Here is a 22,221-nt window from a genome sequence, read left to right on the forward strand (position 1 = left end):
CCTTAAACTCCTGGGCTCAAGCGATCCTGCCTCGGCCTCCTGAAGTGCTGAGATTACAAGCATTGGCCTCTGTGCCTGGCCTTGAAGTATTCTTAAGCATTTAATTTTTAAAATTTGTTTTATATTAAATACTTCCAACTGCTTATAAATCCTAACCATGTCATAGAAATGAGCTAGATAATGCCTTGGCATTCAGAGAAACACATGATTTTAAACCTTTGACTATCAACTTTGATTATAAAGAACTAAAAGAAATTGCTTCCATTGAACTGGACAGGGTCTCGCCCCTGGCTAGAGTTCAGTGGCATCATCATAGCTCACTCCAACCTCAAGCTCCTGGGCTCAACTGATCCTCCTGCCTCAGCCATGACCAGCTAAGTTTTTTATTTTGTGTAGATACAAGGGTCTCATTCTTGCTCAGGCTGGTCTGGAATTCCTGACCTCAAGCGATCCTCCTTGAGGAAAAGGAATAGTAAGTTTTGGGAATAAAAAATTGAAACTGACTTATAGAAACCAGTTAGTTAATTGCAATATTAAACCATCTCAAAGATTTAGGCTTACTTTTTGCTGCTGTCTTCTTCACTGCCACGTTCTTTTTAGAAACTGGGTTTACAATTTCAGTTTCAGCTGAGAAATCAGAAGCAAGAGGGCTTGAAGAAAGTGGTACACTGTCTTTATCATTAGCCTCAAGGTCCTTTTCTTCAAATGGGAAGGAAAACAGCATATATAAGCAACACAAGAAAATCCACTTGTTGCTTTGTCCCTGCTATGAATTTCTATTTAAAAATTAAGCCTAGGCCGGGCGCGGTGGCTCACGCCTGTAATCCTAGCACTCTGGGAGGCCGAGGCGGGCGGATTGCTCAAGGTCAGGAGTTCAAAACCAGCCTGAGCGAGACCCCGTCTTTACCATAAAAATAGAAAGAAATTAATTGGCCAACTAATATATATATATAAAAAATCAGCCGGGCATGGTGGCTTGTGCCTGTAGTCCCAGATACTCGGGAGGCTGAGGCAGGAGGATCGCTTGAGCCCAGGAGTTTGAGGTTGCTGTGAGCTAGGCTGACGCCACAGCACTCACTCTAGCCTAGGCAAGAAAGCGAGACTCTGTCTCAAAAAAAAAAAAAAATAAAATAAAAAAAAATAAAAATTAAGCCTGTGACTTTTCTGGAATATTTAAAACCTGCTTTTTTTTAGACAGAGTCTTGCTCTGGTGCCCGGGCTAGAGTGCCGTGGCGTCAGCCTAGCTCACAGCAAGCTCAAACTCCTGGGCTTAAGCAATCCTCCTGCCTCAGCTTCCCGAGTAGCTGGGAGACTACAGGCATGCGCCGCCATGCCCGGCTAATTTATTTTTATATATATACATATATATGTATATATGTGTATATATATATATATATTAGTTGTCCAGCTAATTTCTTTCCATTTTTTTAGTAGAGACGGGATCTCACTCTTGCTAAGGCTGGCTGGTCACGAACTCCTGAGCTCAAACAATCCACCCGCCTCGGCCTCCCAGAGTACTAGGATTACAGATGTGAGCCACCATGTTCAGCTTAAAACATACTCATACCTTTGTTCTAATTTCTGAATTCTTTAACAGCAAAAACAGTTTTAATTTAATTTTTATCTCTAGCACCTAGCACAGTATCTGGCAAACACTATGATTATTTTTAATATATTGGTAGAACCTATTTATGTACAAAACTGAACCTAATGAACAAAATCAACATAATCCTAACAAAAACAAATTTGTTTTCAAAGGAAGTGCTTGTATAATGTAACCAGGATTAGAAGCCAATTGGATCCAAGTGTCCCAGTAGGGTGGAAGTCTCACTACTTTTACTTAAATACATACCTGACTTAGCACTGTTCTGTGGCTTCAGTTCTTTGCTAGTATGTCTAGAATAAAAAAATTAACATACTGACAACCAATTCTAAGTGTGTCAAACAACAAAGAATATATCATCTACTATTAAAAACAATCAGGATATAATCCATATTACATAAGACACTTACTTTGGGGAAGTTTTGGTTTTAGGTGGACTAGCATCTGATGGGACAAAATCTTCATCTTGAGTGTTTTCATCAAAATCTGAGGAATCTTCATCTGAATCCAAATCCATTGTGAATTTGGTTTTTGCTATTAAAAATATACATATACAAAGAATCAGAGAGGGTAATACAAGAGAATTTTTTTCTTTTTGAGACAGGGTCTCACTCTGTTGCCCCTGGCTAGAGTGCAGTGGCATCATCATAGCTCACTCCAACCTCAAGCTCCTTGCTCTAAGCTCCTCAACTGATCCTCCTGCCTCAGCCATGACCAGCTTAGTTTTTTATTTTGTGTAGATATGAGGGTCTCATTCTTGCTAAGGCTGGTCTGGAACTCCTGATCTCAAGCGATACTCCTGCCTCAGCCTCCCAAAGTGCCAGGATAACAGGCGTGAGCCACTGCATCCATCCAGGAGAAACATTTAATTCACAGATTGATATAACATTATAATTTACGGCTCTAAGATAATTTCCGGGGTTAAGTACTTTGAAGTATACTTAAATCTTGTAGCATATCTAAAATATTTTTTAGTTTTCCTTACTTGTTGTTTTCCGTGGCTCTGTTTCTCGTGGAGGGACATCAAAATCACTTTCGTTACTGCTCATATCTGATTCTGACTCAGACCAGGGATTTCTCTTCCTTCCTTTTTTGATTGGTTTAAATGGCAATGTAGTTTGCTTCTTTGTCTTAGTACCTAGAGGGGAAATAGAAATTAACAACCTTTAAATATTCTTAGACTCACTTTTCTCCATCTACAATACATCTATCCTTCAAATGTTTATTGAGCACTATGATAGTACTGGGAATACAATGGTGAACATAGTCCCTGTTTTTGTCGTGCATATAGCTTAGTCATTTAATTTCATAAATAAATACAATGTGTTTGGCTGGGCACGGTGGCTCTTGCCTGTAATCCTAGCACTCTGGGAGGCCCAGGCAGGCGGATTGCTTGAGGTCAGGAGTTCAAAACCAGCCTGAGCAAGAGCAAGACCCCGTCTCTACTAGAAATTAGTTGGCCAACTAATATATATAAAAAATATTAGCTGGGCATGGTGGCGCATGCCTGTAGTCCCAGCTACTTGGGAGGCTGAGGCAGAAGGATTGCTTGAGCCCAGGAGTTTGAGGTTTCTGTGAGCTAGGCTGACGCCACGGCACTCACTCTAGCCTGGGCAACAAAGTGAGACTGTCTCAAAAAAAAAAAAAAAAAAAAATACAATGTGTTTATGTAGGGTATATGGTATATAAGTATAAATGTCAGGCTTCTTCAAGAAAGAGATACTTGAGAGCTGAGATCTGAAGGTTAAATAGAACTTAAGTAGCTGAAGGGAGGTAGGTGATGGAACACTCCAATTCAGGAATACAAAGGTCCTGTGAGGAAACCCATGCACTTAGGAAATGGAAAGCCCACTATGGTTAGAAAGCAGAAGGGGTGGGGGTAGTCAATGGCTAATCCTGCTAAGGATTTTATTTCAAACAAGGATCCTATATGACCAGATTTGCATTTTTAAAAGTTCTCTTAGGTGGAGATTGGAAAGGAAGGGACAAGAATAGATGCAAGGAGGTCAATGGGAAATTACTGCTGAAGTTAAGGCAAGGGAGACAGTTCAAAGGGAAAAGAATGGCTAGGGCCAAACCTTGAGGGGACTTTGAAGTCACTCTAATTCTTTTTCACAAATGTCTCTCATACCCATCCTTTGCTTTTTATTTCCCTCATCTTGGCCCACAAAGGTGACAGGGGCAGTCTCCTCTCTTTATTGGTCAGATATAGTCCTTTCTTCATATTCTTGTCAGGCGGATTTTCCTAAAGTACACCTATTTCATATTTGCTAATTGAACCTAGCTTATCCATCTTCCCCCAACAACCTGGTATTATCGGATTTCCTACTATTTCCCAAAATAAAACCTTCTACTCTGTTAGTGGGGCATTCTCTTTGTCCCATACACATTATATGCTCATTTTTCTTCTTCTAATCTATAATACCTAAATCTTAACCAATCTTTAAGACTCTAACCCAACTTTTATCTCTTTCACAAAGCTTTTATAATGTACATGGGCCAACACTGATCTACCTCAACCTTTCTCTATATCCCTACAGTGACTAGTATGTAGTGCTTAACTAACTTTCTTGAAGGTAAATGTAAATGCCATGCTCTCCAACTTCTTGTGTCCTCACAATATTTGATATGATGGTGGGAACATGAATGCTCAAAATACTTAAAATGATTGTTGGTTATATATGCTAAAGAATTGCTAGCTTGGTTTAAAATTAAATGTGTGCTGTATTATAATGTTGCACAGCATGTCACACATATTACTTTTTAAAAAAATACTAAGATGTTTCCTTATAATGAACCGATATATATGTGTGCCTACAGAATTGAGCATACATTATCTGTCAAAAATAGATACTCAGGACGGATATATAGACTAATCAATGGAATATAATTGAGGGTCCATAAATAAACCTTAAGATTTACACTCAAATGATTTTTAACACAGGGGAAAGAAGTCTTTTTTAACATATGGTACTGGAACAACTGGATCTCCATAGGTAAAAGAATTAAATTGGATACTTTCTTTACAACATATACAAAAACTAATTTCAAAATGGATCACAGATGTAAATGTAAGAGCTAAAACTATAACTCTTAGAAGACGACATAGAATTCTATTCTCATGGCTTTGAATTTGGCAAAAGATTAGATATGACATTAAAACTTTTTTTTTAGACAGGGTCATAGCTCACTGCAACCTCAAATTCTCAGGCTCAAGTGATCCTCCTGCCTCAGCCTTCTGAGTAGCTGGGAGTACAGGTATGCCCCATCATGCCTAGCTAATTTTTCTATTTTTTTTTGGTAGAGATGGGGTACCACTCTTGCCCAGGCTAGTCTCAAACTCCTGACCTCAAGCGATCATCTTCCTACCCTGGCCTCAGAAAGTGCTAGGATGATTGATATGTGTGAGCCACCACACCGGCCTCAACTTTGGAAAAATTAAAAATTTTAATTTAAAGATTAAAACTTGTGCTTCAAGAAACCATCAAGAAAATGAAGATACCCACAGAATGGGAGAAAATATTTGCAAATTGTATCTGATAAGGGACTGGTATCTAGAATACATAAAAAATTCTTATAATTCCATAATAAAAAGACAACCTAATTAAACAGTGAACAAAGGCACTGAATAGACATTTCTCCAAAGAAAGCAGCACATGAAAATGCTCAACATCATTAGCCAATACAGAAATGCAAATCAAAACAAGAAGACAGGCTGGGTGTGGTGGCTCACGTCTGTAATCCTAGCACTCTGGGAGGCCGAGGCGGGCGGATTGCTTGAGCTCAGGAGTTTGAGATCAGCCTTCGTAAGAGCAAGATCCTGTCTCTACTATAAATAGAAAAAAATTAGCCAAACAACTAAAAATAGAAAAAATTAGCCTGGCACGGTGGCACGTGCCTATAGTCTCAGCTACCTGGCAGGCTGAGGCAGGAGGATCGCTTGAGCCCAGGAGTTTGAGACAGGTTGCTGTGAGACAGGCTGATACCATGGCACTCTAGCCCAGGCAAGAGAGTGAGACTCTGTCTAAAAAAAAAAAAACACCACAAGATACCACTGCACACCCACTAGGATGGCTAGAATCAAAGAGAAAGACATAAATGTTGGTAAGGATGTACAGAAATCAGAACCATTGTATATTGCAAGTGGGAATGTAAAATGGTACAGCTGCTTTGGAAAATAGGACAGCAGTTTCTCAAAAGGTTAAACACAATAATCATATGACCCAGAAATTCTACTCCTAGGTATTTACCCAAAAGAAATGAAAATATAAGTCCACACAAAAACTTATATAGTACATAAATGTTCACAGCAGCATTATTCTAACAGTCAAAAAGTGAAAACAACCCAAATACTCATCAATTGATGAACAGATAAAGTGTGACATATTCATAAAATGAAATATTTGGCAATAAAAAAGATCGAAGTACTAATACATGTTAGTAAGTGGATAATTCTTGTAAACATCATGCCAAGTGAAAGAAGCCAGCTACAAAAGACCACATATTATATGATTCCATTTATAGGAAATGCCCAGAATAGGTAAATCTAGATATGGTAGATTTTTTAGTGGTTGCCTAGTAGAGGAAAGGGAGTTGGTGGGAAATGGGGAGTGACTGGTAATGGGTAGGTCTTTTTTTGAGACAAGGTCTTGCTATGTTGCCCAGCTGGAGTGTAGTGGCCTAATCATAACCCACTGCAGTCTCAAACTACTGGGCTCAAGAAATCCACCCACCACAGCCTCCCAAGTAGCTGGGACTACAGGCATGTAGCACCATGGCCAGCTAACTTTTTAAAACATTTTTTTTATAGAGATGGGGTCTCATTATATTGCCCAGGCTGGTCTTGAACTCCTGGCTTCAAGTGATCCTCCTGCTTTGGCCTCCCAAAGAGCTGGGATTATAGGCATGAACCACCATACCCAGCCTAAGGCCTAATGGGTACAGTTTTTCTTTTTGGGGATAAATTGTTCTAAAACTCTACATTAAAGCCATGGAATGATATACTTAAAATGGGTAAATTTGGTATTTGAATATCTCAATAAATATGTTTAAAAAAAGGGTAGATACTTAGTAAAGGTATAATCCAATGGTTAATATAATTGTTAATTCTATTTAGTTTACTGAATGAGGATTACCTATATCCCAGGCATGATGTCAAACTCTAGAGACAATACAACCATGACTAAGATGTGGTCACTGCCCTCAAGAAGCCTGATATACTAGAACTTCATAATATGCTAGAAAGTGAAATCTAATAAACAGGGTGTTTTCTTAGATCCCAACTAAGGAATTCAAATTACCAAATTAACTATTTCATTACAAAATGATCTTTTCTAAAATGAATCAAATCCCAAAGATGATATTACAGAGGTTCAAGTAAAATTCATATACAGTTCTCCTTCATGTTACTCAATTAAGCTCAACAAAAATATTTTGAACCTCTATGTGGAATGTCCTCAGTAACAAAGACAATTTAATTTTGACTTTATGCCATTTTCCTTAAAATGTTACCTGGTTCGTCTAAAGACATGGACATAAGCAAAAAAATAAAAAAAAATAAAATAAAATAAAATATAAAAAAAAAATGTTACCTGGTTCTCTTTTCTGTTTCTTCTCTAATCTTTGTTTTAGGCTTTCTATTTCCATACCATCCTCTTGAGGGCTTCCTTCAGTATTTTCACTCTAAAAGATAGCAAGACAAAAATGGTCAAGTTCTGCCAATTTATTATTTCGAATAATATACAGTCAAATATACAAATATATATATATAGTCAAAGAGTGCTTTTTTCTTTGGGTTTGGTTAAGAGCTCTGCATAAAAGTACAGGTATGGCTTTTTCAAAATACTTAAGAAAAAAGAAGGCACATAAGAAAGGAAGGTTATGGTTAGATACAGAATAAATTCCAAAATATGGGATTAGAAATTTTATGATATCATTTGTTTTAAGTGGAAACATGCTTTAACATTTAATATTATAACATTTTATAAGAATATTACCTTAATTTTCTTTCTATTTTTCTTTTCTGCCTCTGCTTTCATTTCTACGGTTACTCGGGGAATGACTCTTTTTCCACGTGGAGAAGGCAAAACTTCAGCCATTTGAGTTTTTTTGCCCTTTCCTTTTCCTCCTTTCCCAGGAAGTCCAACTTGTTCATCTTGTTTTTCCTTGGCTTCAACAGCCTACAAAAGAATATAAGAAAGTAAGTTTATAGGCTAACAAATATATTATAGCTTCTAAAAGACCATAAACTGATTTCAATTTGTTACATCTTATGATAAATTTGTGATAAACTGTTCCATAACCACATACAGTATCAACAATAGTGAAAATACAATTAAGGCACACTTTGAAAAGGTACGTGTGGAGACAGAAGATTGGGTTCTTCTATTCCTGATTGTATCACTTATCTGAGCATAACAAAGGGAAACTGAGTTAAGGATAAAATACATATATATTTTGAAAATTCATATGAGGATGTGGTATCAGTAATGTACACTTATCCAATCAACTAATTACTATGGGGTGGACATCTATACTGAAGTACAATAATATAAGTTTGCATGTTAGTTTAATTTATGAAATGAAATTTTTTTTTTTTTTGAGACAGAGTCTTGCTTTGTTGCCCAGGCTAGAGTGAGTGCCGTGGCATCAGCCTAGCTCACAGCAACCTCACACTCCTGGGCTCAAGCAATCCTGCTGCCTCAGCCTGCTGCCTCAGTAGCTGGGACTACAGGCATGCGCCACCATGCCCGGCTAATTTTTTCTATATATATTAGTTGGCCAATTAATTTCTTTCTATTTATAGTAGAGACAGGGTCTCGCTCTTGTTCAGGCTGGTTTCGAACTCCTGACCTCGAGCAATCCGCCCGCCTTGGCCTCCCAGAGTGCTAGGATTACAGGCGTGAGCCACTGTGCCCAGCATGAAATGAGATTTTTAAAAAATGTTAAAATAATGTTGGGGCCGGGCGCGGTGGCTCACGCCTGTAATCCTAGCACTCTGGGAGGCCGAGGCGGGCGGATTGCTCGAGGTCAGGAGTTCAAAACCAGCCTGAGCGAGACCCCGTCTCTACTATAAACAGAAAGAAATTAATTGGCCAACTAATATCTATATAAAAAATTAGCCGGGCATGGTGGCGCATGCCTGTAGTCCCAGCTACTAGGGAGGCTGAGGCAGTAGGATCGCTGAGCCCAGGAGATTGAGGTTGCTGTGAGCCAGGCTGACGCCACGGCACTCACTCTAGCCTGGGCAAGAAAGTGAGACTCTGTCTCAAAAAAAAATAAAAAATAAAAAAAAATAATGTTGGGAAACAAGCATAATTTGGGAGATTTAAGTAAAAAAGGATCTTCTGAAACTATCTGACTGGCTAGCTCTGAAGGTAAACTGGCTTTTGCTTTTAAGTTCACCTGGGGGACTGGGTTGGTTTTCTTCCACATTTAAGCTCTCTTTATCTTCTCAGTCCTCATAAGTCCCTTTCCTTATCAAAAGTCAACTCCTGCCCTTTCTTCTCTTTGTCCATAAACTTTTGGGTGGTATGTTTCCTGTTATCATTTACTTTATTACAACTAGTACTTAATAATCTGTTTCTTTATATGTTATTTTGGAAGGTATCCTTATGCCTCCTATATTCTCTCTATTTCTATTGATAATTGTGAAATTACTTTACAAAGAGGTATATTGCTGGAATACACTATTTAATTAATAAAAATTCTAACATGGGCATTATAAACTACACACCTCCAGTTCTTCAATAAAAGCAGCCAAGTCTTCTTTCCACAAATCTGATGGAGTCTTTTTCCTTAATGTGTCCAGCTCTTGCTCCTTTATTAAATAGTCAGAAAGTTGAGCTAATATATGTACACAAATAGCATTTTCATGCAATGCACAATTAAATATTTACTTTTACCATTAGAACAAAGTAAGTAACAGGCATTGTTCTATTATCAACTCACTTTTTCCTTTCTTAGTTTGCACAGTTCATCTTTCTTTTCCTTGGTTAGATACCAAAGGGGCATATCAAGTAGGTAGTTGAAGGTTGGTCCAGAATCTGTTACAGAGTCACTCTTTTCAGTTTCCTTTTCATTGTCACTCTCTTCATTTTCTTCTTCATCTGGAACCTAAAGGACAAATTAAACTGTAGCTCTTAATAGGCCATGTGAAACATAAAAATTATACAGTACATAGTCTTTAGCAATATAGAAAAGTGCTAACTGAGAAATTACCTTTTGCTGGGCTTCTTTCCAGGCTTTCACAGGATCTGAATCATATCCCCTCTGAATCAGGACTTTAATTATTTCTTTCTTCGGCTTATTTTCTATTTAAAAAAATGTAAACAGAGATAATGATTTTGAATTATATATATATTAATGTACATTTTGAGACAGGGTCACGCTGTGTTGCCAGACTGGAGTATAGTGGTGTAAACATGGCTCACTATAACCTTAAACATTTGGGCTCAAGTGATCCTCCTGTTTCACTGTCCTGAGCAGCTAGGACTACAGGGCCATGCCACCATGCCTGGTTAATTTTTTCATTTTTTGTAGAGATGGGGGTCTCACTATGTTGACCAGGCTGGTCTCAAACTCTTGGCCTCAAACAAGTGATCCTCCTGCTTTGGCCTCCCAAAATGCTGAGATTACAGGCTTGAGCCACTGTGCCCAGCTAGTTTTGAGGAACATTTTAGAAAAGGGATAAGGTTTTACCATATTAAGTCAAAAGATTAAAACTGGAAATTAAACTGCCTTTGTCTCACACAAATCTGTACATCCTGGTACAGAGACAAATCTCCCTTAACCATTTACAAATGTAAATTACCACAAGGGGGCAGTCAAATCACACACGAGGTTTTGATCTAATCATAATTCTTAAAAGAACAAGCCAAACAGAACCTTTATTTCTGGCTGGGCATGGTGGCTCACGCCTATAATCCTAGCACTCAGGGAGACCAAGGCAGGAGGATCACTTGAGGTCAGTTGTCACTTGATGTCAGTTGTTTGAAACCAGCCTTAGCCAGACTGAGACTCCATCTCTACTAAAAAATATTAGCCAGGTGTGGTGTCATGCACCTGTGGCTGCAGCTCATGCGAGGCTGAGGCAGGAGGATTGGTTGAGCCCAGTAGTTTGAGGTTGCTGTGAGCTAGACTGACATCATGGCACTCTAGCTCAGGCAACAGAGTGAGACTATGTCTCAAACCCCAAAAACCTTTATTTCTGATAAGCTTCTGTCTCAATTATATACTCCCTGTTTTTTTTTTTACTGCAATACTTGTTTCAGCAAATTTTTATTTTATTTTTTTTTGAGACAGGGTCTCACTCTGTCACCCAAGCTGGTGTGCGATAGCACGATGATAGCTCACTGCAGGCTAGAACTATTAGGATTAAGTGATCCTCTTGCCTCAACCACTTGAGTAGCTAGGGTTACAGGCGTGCACCACCACACCCAGCTAATGTTTAAAATTTTTTGTAGAGACTGGGTCTTGCTATCTTGCCCAAGATGGCCTTAAGCAATCCTCTCTCCTTGGCCTCCCTAAGTGTTGGGACTACAGGCGTGAGCCATTGTCCTGGGCAAATTTTTAGTGCCACCTATTCAAAGACTGATTTCTCTTAACCATGGTCTTCCATGATGTATTCATTCCGTTTTTCTGTAGTATTTCTCTTTCAGTGTCTATGGCAGTCAATTTATTACACTTTGAGGGATATAGAGAGTCATTAGCTATATAGAGAATAACTTTCAAAAGTACCACCTTTCATCAGTTATCTTGAAATAGATTACAGGTTAGGCCCTCTATATTTATTCCTCAAGGAGTCTCTACTATTTCCTGAATTCCAGTCAATTTTACTTTTTATTTTTCTTCAAGTCATACCCAGTATTACTCAGTTTAGCCTTGCCTTAAGCAATAGTATCTGTGAACTAAGGGGGCTGATATGATAGTGGTATTTCTTTAGATATACATGAAAATGAACATTTAACTATTAAGTTAAACATTTTTGTGTGCCATCAGAAAATTATCCTGTGATCACCAGTAATTCATGTTTGCTACTATAACTCCTTAAAGTTACTTGCCTTTCCTTGTTAGCCCTAACCAGAGTTGAGCTATTCCTTTTAAACTTCTTTATACCCTAATATTAGTCAAAACGGTTTTCTTCCTGGTCACTTAAACCTTGACTTGGTTGCTTTTGGAATTAAAAAAGAAAGAAAAAAATTCCCTAAAACATGATTAAGTCTTGTATACACAATTACTTGTCATATAAGCCATTTGTAATCTTCCTTCCTGCTTTTTTTTTCTGTCAGACTCATTATCTCTTTTCTTGATCTATCAGTTTATACAAGGTCTTCCAGTTCTCTATTCTCTTCCAGTCTAAATGTCAACTCAATCTTGATTTGATTTCTCTAAAATCCTCTATCGAGGAAACACTGTCTCTTTCTATGAAACACTATCTTTTTTGTTTTTTTGAGATAAAGTCTCGCTTTGTTGCCCAGGCTAGAGAGTGAGTGCCATGGCGTCAGCCTAGCTCACAACAACCTCAAACTCCTAGGCTCAAACAATCCTCCTGCCTCAGCCTCCCAAGTAGCTGGGACTAAAGGCATGTGCCATCATTCCCAGCTAATTTTTTCTATATATATTAGTTGGCCAACTAATTTCTTTCTATTTTTAGTAGAGATGGGGTCTTGCTTTTGCTCAGGCTGGTTTTGAACTCCTGACCTTGGGCAATCCGCCCGCCTCGGCCTCCCAGAGTGCTAGGATTACAGGCGCGAGCCACCGCACCCGGCCTGAAACACTATCTTTTTCAAACTATAATACCTAATCAGATATTTAAAAGAAATACTGGCCAGGTGTGGTGGCTCATGCCTGTAATCCCAGCACTTTGGGAGGCTGGGGTGGAAGGTTCACTTGAGGCCAAGAGTTCAAGATAAGCCTGGACAACATAGCAAGACAAGACCTCAACTCTACAAACAAAACCAAAAAAAGAAATGGTTATATAAGTAACCAGATGAACTACATGGATTTTGCCCTCCCTCTCCACCATTACTCTCACAAAAAATGTTTAAAGAAAGAAAGTCTGGCATTTTTTAAAGAAACAAACTACAGGCAATTATTACTCCAAAAACATACCAATGATTATTTTGCCCTCTATTTTCTCTAAGATAAAGCGAGCCTGATTGTTCAGTTTAGCAGATTCAGCACCAAGCATTCCTAAAAGCCATTCTTTTCTTAATCCGTAATATTTAAGCCTGAGTTCAAAGAAGTCTCTTAGAATATCCAACACTGTGTCATATTTCTTTAAACAGCCCACGTGGTCAAAAAGTACCTGGAAAGGGAAAACAAAATTGGAGCCAAGAATAGATAAATTGGCTAAACTTAAAGATAGCCTAAGATATTCTTTTTAAATTGACATTAATTTTTAATAAAAATTGAAACATAGGTAGTCCTCACGAAACAAGACATACCATAGAGTTGCATGTGAGACTGGTTTGGAGTTTGAAGACTTTATGTAGTCCAACTCTCTCTGCCTCTGCCAGTTTTCCTTCAGTCATCTTCACAACAAATTTTACAGTGGTGTCGGTATGGTATTCCCTATAGTCTGTTATGAGAGGGGGTGTCTTCTCAGTGCCATTCAACATGGGTTCTAGAACCTGCTCCTTATATGTCTAAAGAAAGAAACAATCCTTCTGTAAATTTCTAAAACATAGGCTGCTCCTGAATAATCAACAGCAATAGTACAATCGTAAAACCCATAAAAGGAATTCCATAATTACTTACCTGGGTCCATGTTCTGATGGGAAGCTCTGAGATTTCAATGGTTGTGGAATCAAGAATAGCTACTTCACCACTAATCACATATTGATTTGGAGCCAGCTCTTCAATAGTACCCTTGAAGTTCTTGTAACTTGGAAGCTAAATTGGCATTTTCAAAAGAGTATGTTTTTTAAATGTGATACTAAAGACAGAAATCACAATGGCATTCAACAATAAATCTAACTATGAAATATGAAATAAATTTTGTATTTGTATCCTCTTTTTTTTTTTTGAGACAGAGTCTCACTTTTGTTGCCCAGGCTAGAGTGAGTGCTGTGGCATTAGCCTAGCTCACGGCAACCTCAAACTCTTGGGCTCAAGCAATCCTTCTGCCTCAGCCTCCCGAGTAGCTGGGACTACAGGCATGTGCCACCATGCCTGGCTAATTTTTTCTATACATATTAGTTGGCCAATTAATTTCTATTTATAGTAGAGACGGGGTCTCGCTCTTGCTCAGGCTGGTTTTGAACTCCTGACCTCGAGCAATCCGCTCGCCTCAGCCTCCCAGAGTGCTAGGATTACATGCGTGAGCCACCGCACCCGGCCTGCATCCTCTTTAATCATATAGACTACTCATTGAAACTTGAGAAGTAAAGTTCCTAACACACACAGAATACTTACCATTGGCAGAGGTTCTTCTCCATCCATCAAACGCCTGATGTTATTTACAACTTCACGAACATCAAAGTTGGGTATTTTGCAGGACCACCCAGTACCTATTCCTTCAGCTCCATTTATCAGAACCATGGGTATAATAGGAATGTACCATTCAGGCTCAACACGTTGGTTGTCATCATATAAGAACTTTAATGTGTGATCATCTTTTGGTGGAAATAACAACCGAGCCAAAGAGCTAAAATAATTAAAGAATGTTATTTTACAAAAATACTTACTTTGCTGTTTAACTTTCATGGAAAGCACATGTGCTATTTCATGTCTATGCATGAAAGTTACCTTGGCTTTACTTGCTGACTAATATTCATTTAGCAGTATTTACTGAGCACTTTCTATGTGTCAGGTACAAGGGCATAAACTCTCAGACCTCAAGGAGCTCACATTCCAGTATAGAGAGATTGATGAGGAACATATATTTTCTCAGGTGGTAGAGTAACCACTAAGAAGAAAAGTAAAGTAGGAGAGTAACTGAAGAGGTGCTAAGGAAAGAAAAGCCCTTTCTGATAGGAAAACATTTGAGCAGAGAAACCAGAGGGAATGAGCCATGTGAATATGTAGAGAAAGAGTGTTTCAGGCAGAGGGACCAGTAATTAAAAAGCCCTGAAGAGGGAATGTGCTTGGTATGTTTGAGTATAGGCAGAGGCCAGTGTGGCTGTAGTAGAGATGGTATGAGAAGGAATCAAAAGTTATGGAGAGGCTGGGCACGGTGGCTCACGCCTGTAATCCTAGCACTCTGGGAGGCTGAGGCAGGAGGATCACTCAAGGTCAGAAGTTCAAGACCAGCCTGAGCAAGAGTGAGACCCTGTCTCTACTAAAAAGAGAAAGGCATTATCTGGACAACTAAAAGAATATATATATATATATATTAGCCGGGCATGGTGGAGCATGCCTGTAGTCCCAGCTACTCGGGAGGCTGAGGCAGGAAGATCACTTGAGCCCAGGAGTTTGAGGTTGCTGTGAGCTAGGCTGACGCCACGGCACTCTAGCCCGGGCAACAGAGTGAGACTCTGTCACAAAAAAAAAAAAAAAAAGTTATGGGGAGGCCAGGTGTGGTGACTCACGCCAGTAATCCTAGCACTCAGAGGCTGAGACAGGCGGATCGTTCCAGGTCAGGAGTTCGAAACCAGCCTGAGCAAGAGCAAGACCTCATCTCTACTAAAAATAGAAATTATCCAACTAAAAATATCTAGAAAAAATTAGCCGGGCATGGTGGCGCATGCCTGTAGTCCCAGCTACTCAGGAGGCTGAAGTAGTAGGATTGCTTGAACCCAGGAGTTTGAGTTTGCTGTGAGCTAGGCTGACACCATGGCACTCTAGCCTGGGCAACAAAGTGAGACTATCTGGAAAAGGAAAAACAAAAACAAAAAACCCCCACAAAAAACCCAGAAAAGGTGGTAAATTAGATGACCAGGAGTAGCTTAGTAGTTTTCCAATGCAGAGCCCATAGCATTTGCTGATGGATTGGATGGCAAGTATACAAATGTTGAGAAAAGGAACCTTGATGACAGTTTAAGCCTGAGCAATTAGAAGGATGGCATTCCATTTATTGAGATAGTAAAACTTAAGGATTTGGTTTTGGACTTATGTTTGAGATACTTACTAGACATCCAAGTGGGAAATGTTGGAAGGGCAGTCAGACATAAAACTTTAGAGTTCAGGGGAAAGGTCAGGACTGGAGATTTAAAGCTACGAAATTGGATGGATGGGACGTCATTATGGAAGTGAGTGTAGGTAGTGGAAAGAGATCTAAGGAAGGCATCCCGGGGTAGGCCAGTATTTAGAGGTTGGGAAGATGAGAAGAACCCAGCAAAGAAGTCTAATAAGAGAACCAACAGAATCTATTATCATAGATGTTAAATAAAGTTTCAAGAAGGATAGAGCAATCAGTAAGTGTTGAATGCCACTGAAAGGTTGAATAAGATGAGAGCTGAAAACTGACCATTCATAATGTACTTTCCATAGACTTGTAAAGGAGTAAAATTTCAATTGTGATACTTAGGAAGACTCAAAGTCTTATTTACTCAAACCCAAACCCTATATCACAGTTTCTCTACCTTGGCACTATTGACATTTTGGCCTGGATAATTCTTTGTTGTAGGCAGCTGTCCTGTGTATTAGAGGGTTTTTATAGTAGCACCCCTAGTCTCTTGCCCACTAGATGCCAATATTTTCTGATTAACTAAATTTTTGTGCTTTTTGTCAACTAAATCTCACATTGCTTCAAAACTTGGGGAAATGGTAATTCACTAAAAATTGAAAGCATACATACCTGAGCATTGTGAAGATGTATCGAGGACTAGCAGAATCCTTGCCACCATGTAGCCTCGTACCAAACTGACCAATAGGCTGCAAGAGGTTTAGATTATTGCTACCCACAAAATTCTGAGCCAAATTGATAATGGTCATCATCAGTGACATCTGGAGGAAAAAAAGATTCATTAATCTGTATAGTGTACGCTTTTAATAATACAAATGATTATGACTACACCTTACTATAATCCTGTAAGGTCTTATGAGATTTAGTTGTTTGGAGACTTTTCCTAGATAAATAGATGGTAGAAGTGGTACCTAAACCTGACTTCTTGCTCCATGTTCAGGGCTCTTGTCTCCCAACAATATGTATCTATTAAATCCTACTCAACTTTGAAGGCATAGTTCCTTTCCTTACCCTCAGCAAAATGAAGTATTTCCTTCTGTGTGTTACAATACTTTGTTTATTTCTATTCCAGTATCATTTTATTCTGCAGTTATGTGTGTATTGACCCTCTGGCTAAATTGTTATTACACCCCGGAGGGTAGGGAACATATTTTGTTTATCTTTGTATACAAGGTAACATAGTAGGCATTCAACAAATGTTTGTTGGGTGAACATTGACTGAGTCTACACTACATTTTGATTTAAAGCAACAAGGAAGACAGCCCTTATATTTAAATTTCTAGAAACTTACAGGCAATCTAGTTCTTTAAAAACTGTCTTACATGATGAATGCAAAAAGCAATTAAATCACAAAATAAAAAAGGAATACATGTTGATATAAAGTCAAACAATTCAGAAATATGTAAAAAGTGAAAGTTGCCCTTTCCAATTCCCAGAAATAACTAATGTGAACAATTTGGACTGCATCTTCTAGACATTTTATTTTAAGTATTGTTCTGCCTTTTCTTTTCCCCATCTGACAACAGACCATGGACATTCTTCAGTATTAGTGCACAGTCTTATTTAAGTAATAGCACTGATCCTATGCATACATCTGTCATAATTTATTATAATAGTTTTCCAATCAGTGGACATTTTGGATGTCTAAATTTTGACATCACAAAGTTATAATAGTAAATATCACCAAATATCTTTGAACATAGATCTTTGCAGACTTACGAATATCCTTATAGGAATATTATTTCTAGAAATCAAAGGGCAAGCACACTTTATATTTTGATAGATTTTACCAAATTGTTCTCTACTATAAATATACCAGCTTTTACTTTCACCAAACATGTTTTTAGAATAACATTGCAGGTTTTTTTTTTGAGACAGAGTCTCACTCTGTTGCCCAGGCTAGATTAACATGGCGTCAGCCCAGCTCGCAGCAACTTCAAACTCCTGGGCTCAAGCAATCCTACTGCCTTAGCCTCCTGGAGTAGCTGGGACTACAGGCACGTGCTAATTTTTTATATATGTATATTTTTAGGTGTCCAGCTAATTTCTGTCTATTTTTTTTTTTTTTTTAATAGAGACAGGGTCTTGCTCTTGATGAGGATGGTCTCAAATTCCTAAGCTCAAACGATCCATCTGCCTCAGCCTCCCATAGTGCTAGGATTATAGGCGTGAGCCACCGCACCCAGCCTGCAGGTATTTTTGATATAATACTTTCTGGAAACATTATGGATTGTGTGTTTACCTCACCATGATGATAAGAAGACATTTCAGCCACTGACCCAGCTAACTGGGCAACCTTCACCTCTCGCTTGTCATTCCGTTTGAAACAAGTAAACAAAACCTTTCTCTGACCTGGTTTCAAACCTTTAAAATGAAAGAAGGGCAAACAGAAGTATCTTAAATTTAACCATTTCTGGGCATTGATTTCCACGTTACAATAAAAACAGACTAACAAATTGGAACTCACCATCCACCATAGATGGAATAGACCTCTCATTATCAGAATTTGAGAACAAGATAAGTTCCTTGTTTATGAAGTCATTATATGTCAGATATGTAGTAGTTTGCCCATACAAGTAATCCTGAGGGACCAAAGAGAGTATTATTTGAGACCCCTTGTCTTAATAATGCTTAACACAAAAATAAAGAAACCTCTCAGAACTATCATTTCTATGACTATTCTTAAGCCTTCATAAATATATAATTATACAAAAGTACTTTATATTTTGTAGAAGGTATAGCAAATTTAATTGCTGTATAACTTTAAAGAGTGCATTCCCTTTGTAATTTCATTCAAACTCAATATATTTTATTCAGTAGTCCAAATAAGAATATTTATGTAGTTATCTACTATAGTAATTTTTTTAATTGAAATAACTACTAAGCACATTTAATTTGCTATAATATCAGTCCTAAATGGTCACTCAAATAGTACATTTGTGGGATATAGTTAAACTTTTTACCTCAGGAAGGCCAAGTAACTTTCGTTGTCTTCTATCCTCCATGAAATGAGTTAACCATTCCTTTCGATCATCTATCTGTTTTTTGCTAAAGGCCTACAAATTAAAAGATAAAAAAAGATGTCACTGGTACTAAACAGGTTCTACAATATCTCTTCTATAAAAACCAACCAAACAACAAAACCCCTGTTTTCTAAAATATCTGAGTTTTCTCTGGGATATGCTAACTGGTAACTTTCTATTCTATAAAACACTCATATAAAAATTTAAATGTTTCAACTGACAAGCCAAAGTAGTGATTTCTAAAACTAAACTCTGTGTGTGTGTGTGTGTGTGTGTATACACACATATATGAAATACAACTCAAACTGACCAGGCTGATTGCAGCATCATCTTCAGGACCAGAATATTTGAATTGGATACGATGTCTTTTCATATCTGCAAAGTATTCTTTAGCTTCTTTTGATGTGCTGGTGCCCAAACCTACAAAACCAATAACACCAGGTTAACTAACATAATCTCGTACAAGGGTATATAATAAAATGAAAAGTTCTATATGGGTTTCATTACAAACCTTTGTAATATTTGACTTTCCATTTTTTATGATTTGGTGTAGAACTCTTCCATTCCTCAAATTCAGGAAGGCTATAAAATGACATTTCTTGTTTGTTTTTAGACACCTGTGGTAAAGAAGAACACATGGTTGTGGCTTTGTACACTGTGGTATTATCTGCATACCACCACACATCAGTAAGTTTATGTGTTATCCAGGTTTGAGGAGTAGGGTCTTAAAATATCCATTATGGTTACAGCTGCTTGGGGTAAAAAATTAAAAAAAAAAAAAATCTATTATGGTTATCTTATAAATAAAGGTAAAATAAATACCTTTACAATGGGAGTGATAAATTCCTCCAGAAAACGATGTCTCAGAAGAGAGGGCCAGTTGTGATGGATAAAATTAATCAGCAAGCCTTTGATATGGGAACCGTCTTGGTCCTAGAAATATTTGAAAGCCAAAGCTCAAAAGCACTGTTTAGAAATTAAAAAGGCTGTTCAAATCCAGACTCACTCTACCTGTATATGTAATATACATATGATATAAGCATATCTGACTAGATGTTCATTAGAGATAATGAATAAAGCTCCTTGTTAATTTCTTTATATGGCAGGAAAGCAATGCAATATTAAGATACATTTAACTTAGTTTAACAACCTCAAATATCTGATAACAAAGCCGACCTGATCTGTCATAATCATTATCTTTCCGTAACGAAGAGTCTTCAATGAATCTTCATCTTCATAGTTTTTCTTGTACTGAAGACCCACGATCTTGATGATATTGTTTATTTCAGCATTTTCCATGATCTGAAATGGACATACAAAAAAAAGTGTTTTTAAAATTTTAAATTTGAAAGGAACAAAGAAATATGTTGCTTGGGCTTTCTTGAGCGCCAGTTATTAATTGGCCTATACTTTAGTAAGTCAGAAAGGTTTGTTAAGATATGCTACAATTTCTTAAAATAATCACAAACTGTCTAAAATTTCAAATTGCCCGATGAGGGAATGAAATATAAGTATGAAGTCCTATATTATAAACTAGATTTAAATTCTAAAGATAGTTTATATCTACCTGTTTATGAGAAGCTTCTCGAACATTGAGTATTTTTCCTCTAAGAGGGAAAACTCCATATTTGTCTCTCCCAACCACACCAAGGCCTGAAACAGCCAACGTTTTGGCTGAGTCTCCTTCAGTCAGGATAAGTGTACACTCAGTGGAGTTTCGGCCCCCTAAAATAAAAATACACAGATTAATATTAGCACATTTAGTTCAACTTCAAATATACTAACTTGGACATGCCATTAATAGCCTTATGATAAAACACAAATAATTTACAATTTATAACAAGTTGGCTTAATAAGAGTAAAATGGAGCCAATAATTTGATATAAATTTTAGCTAAAGGTAACAGTAAATAAAAAATCTTAGTTCCTTAGATTAATTTGTCATCGTAACACTTATACTGCTGCTAAACATTCACTTGATTATATTATTTTAAAATTATTTTTAGGGAATAGATCACTAAAGAAACATTGTTGCTTTATACTCCAAAACAATCATCTCAACATTATTTATAAGAGCCTAAAAATTAGAATGTTCATAATGGGGAATTGGTTGATTTTTAACAAAATTAGTCTGTTGAATACAAAATATCAAGGGAAAAATCTCTATGACATACTGTTAATGGATACAACAAGTAACTGAACTACAGTTAAAGTCTGGGAACAATATTAAATGTGTACCTGCATCATTGGCATCATCAAGTTTGGGAATTCCCTTGATTCTGTTATGTTTTACAGCTGAACACTTCTTGTTTAACTGGACTTGGGCCTTAAACTTCACCCAGTTTAGTATGCTTTCTACAATACCACACCCAATTGCCTAAAAATGAGAAGATTCATATTAGGGAAGAAGGGTTCGTTAAGAAATCTAAAATACAAATGAGCCTCCATAACAATAAAAATATTTCAAAGATATAAAAAGATGTAGAATAAGAATTTCTAGATAGTGGGTGGCACATCTTCCTGTGTCAGGCTATCATCACTGAGTGAGCTAGTTCCTTTTGGTTCATTTGCTCAATAAATGTTTACTATAGGCTGGGCATGGTGGCTCAGGCCTGTAATCCTAGCACTCTGGGATGCTGTGGCAGGCGGATCATTTGAGCTCAGGAGTTCCAGACCAGCCTGAGCAAGACCCTGTCTCTACTAAAAAAAAAAAAAAAAAAAAAAAAAAAAAATACGCCGGGTGCGGTGGCTCATGCCTGTAATCCTAGCACTCTGGGAGGCTGAGGCGGGCAGATTACTCAAGGTCAGGAGTTCAAAACCAGCCTGAGCAAGAGCGAGACTCCATCTCTACTATAAATAGAAAGAAATTAATTGGCCAACTAATATATATAGAAAAAATTAGCTGGGCATGGTGGCGCATGCCTGTAGTCCCAGCTACTTGGGAGGCTGAGGCACTAGGATTGCTTGAGCCCAGGAGATTGAGGTTGCTGTGAGCTAGGCTGATGCCATGGCATTCACTCTAGCCTGGGCAACAAAGTGAGACTCTGTCTCAAAAAAAAAAAAAAAAAGAAAACAAATTATAAGTGTGATGAGTGTTATGTATAAGTGAAAACTTTGCTGTGTGTATTTCAGGTAGAGGGATTAGCATGTGAACAAGCTCTATGGAGGGGAAGAGTACTGTGTCTTTGAGTAATTTAAAACCAATAGGAATGAAGCTTAGACAACATAGGAAAAAGTGGCATTGAGATGAGGTTGGAGAAGTAGGCGGGACTAGATTATGGCAGATCTTTTTTGTTAGCCAAATTAAGGAATCTGGACTTTCCTGAATGGAAGTTAATAGAAAGATTTCAAAAAGGAGTAAAGATAAAAATGTATGCTTTAATACAAAAAGGTCACTCAAGAGCATTGCAAAGAATGGACTCAACCAGGATGAAAGTTAAGAACCTATTATAGGCTGGACATGGTGGC

The 22,221-nt window shown here is 37.7% G+C and overlaps 1 protein-coding gene across 3 annotated transcripts in view; it reads right to left on the bottom strand.

The window, feature by feature from the left end:
• TOP2A (DNA topoisomerase II alpha) overlaps positions 1-22,221 on the bottom strand; it is a 30,894-nt gene that overhangs the window by 1,982 nt on the left and 6,691 nt on the right. For all 3 annotated transcript variants that reach the window (XM_075994549.1, XM_075994552.1, XM_075994551.1), the window contains exons 11-33: positions 20,992-21,130; positions 20,322-20,479; positions 19,931-20,056; positions 19,577-19,687; positions 19,266-19,371; positions 19,065-19,174; positions 18,695-18,787; positions 18,199-18,313; positions 17,974-18,095; positions 16,344-16,492; positions 14,021-14,252; positions 13,364-13,498; positions 13,051-13,251; positions 12,716-12,911; positions 9,824-9,915; positions 9,554-9,718; positions 9,339-9,422; positions 7,600-7,782; positions 7,195-7,285; positions 2,589-2,741; positions 2,014-2,137; positions 1,853-1,896; positions 562-699 (exon numbers count right to left, since the gene is read on the bottom strand). In XM_075994549.1, the coding sequence (XP_075850664.1) occupies positions 562-699; positions 1,853-1,896; positions 2,014-2,137; positions 2,589-2,741; positions 7,195-7,285; positions 7,600-7,782; positions 9,339-9,422; positions 9,554-9,718; positions 9,824-9,915; positions 12,716-12,911; positions 13,051-13,251; positions 13,364-13,498; positions 14,021-14,252; positions 16,344-16,492; positions 17,974-18,095; positions 18,199-18,313; positions 18,695-18,787; positions 19,065-19,174; positions 19,266-19,371; positions 19,577-19,687; positions 19,931-20,056; positions 20,322-20,479; positions 20,992-21,130 (3,067 nt within the window). The remainder of the gene's footprint in view (positions 1-561; positions 700-1,852; positions 1,897-2,013; positions 2,138-2,588; positions 2,742-7,194; positions 7,286-7,599; positions 7,783-9,338; positions 9,423-9,553; positions 9,719-9,823; positions 9,916-12,715; positions 12,912-13,050; positions 13,252-13,363; positions 13,499-14,020; positions 14,253-16,343; positions 16,493-17,973; positions 18,096-18,198; positions 18,314-18,694; positions 18,788-19,064; positions 19,175-19,265; positions 19,372-19,576; positions 19,688-19,930; positions 20,057-20,321; positions 20,480-20,991; positions 21,131-22,221) is intronic.

Source organism: Microcebus murinus, chromosome 18 (assembly GCF_040939455.1).
Source record: "Microcebus murinus isolate Inina chromosome 18, M.murinus_Inina_mat1.0, whole genome shotgun sequence".
Classification (NCBI taxonomy): Eukaryota; Metazoa; Chordata; class Mammalia; order Primates; family Cheirogaleidae; genus Microcebus; species Microcebus murinus.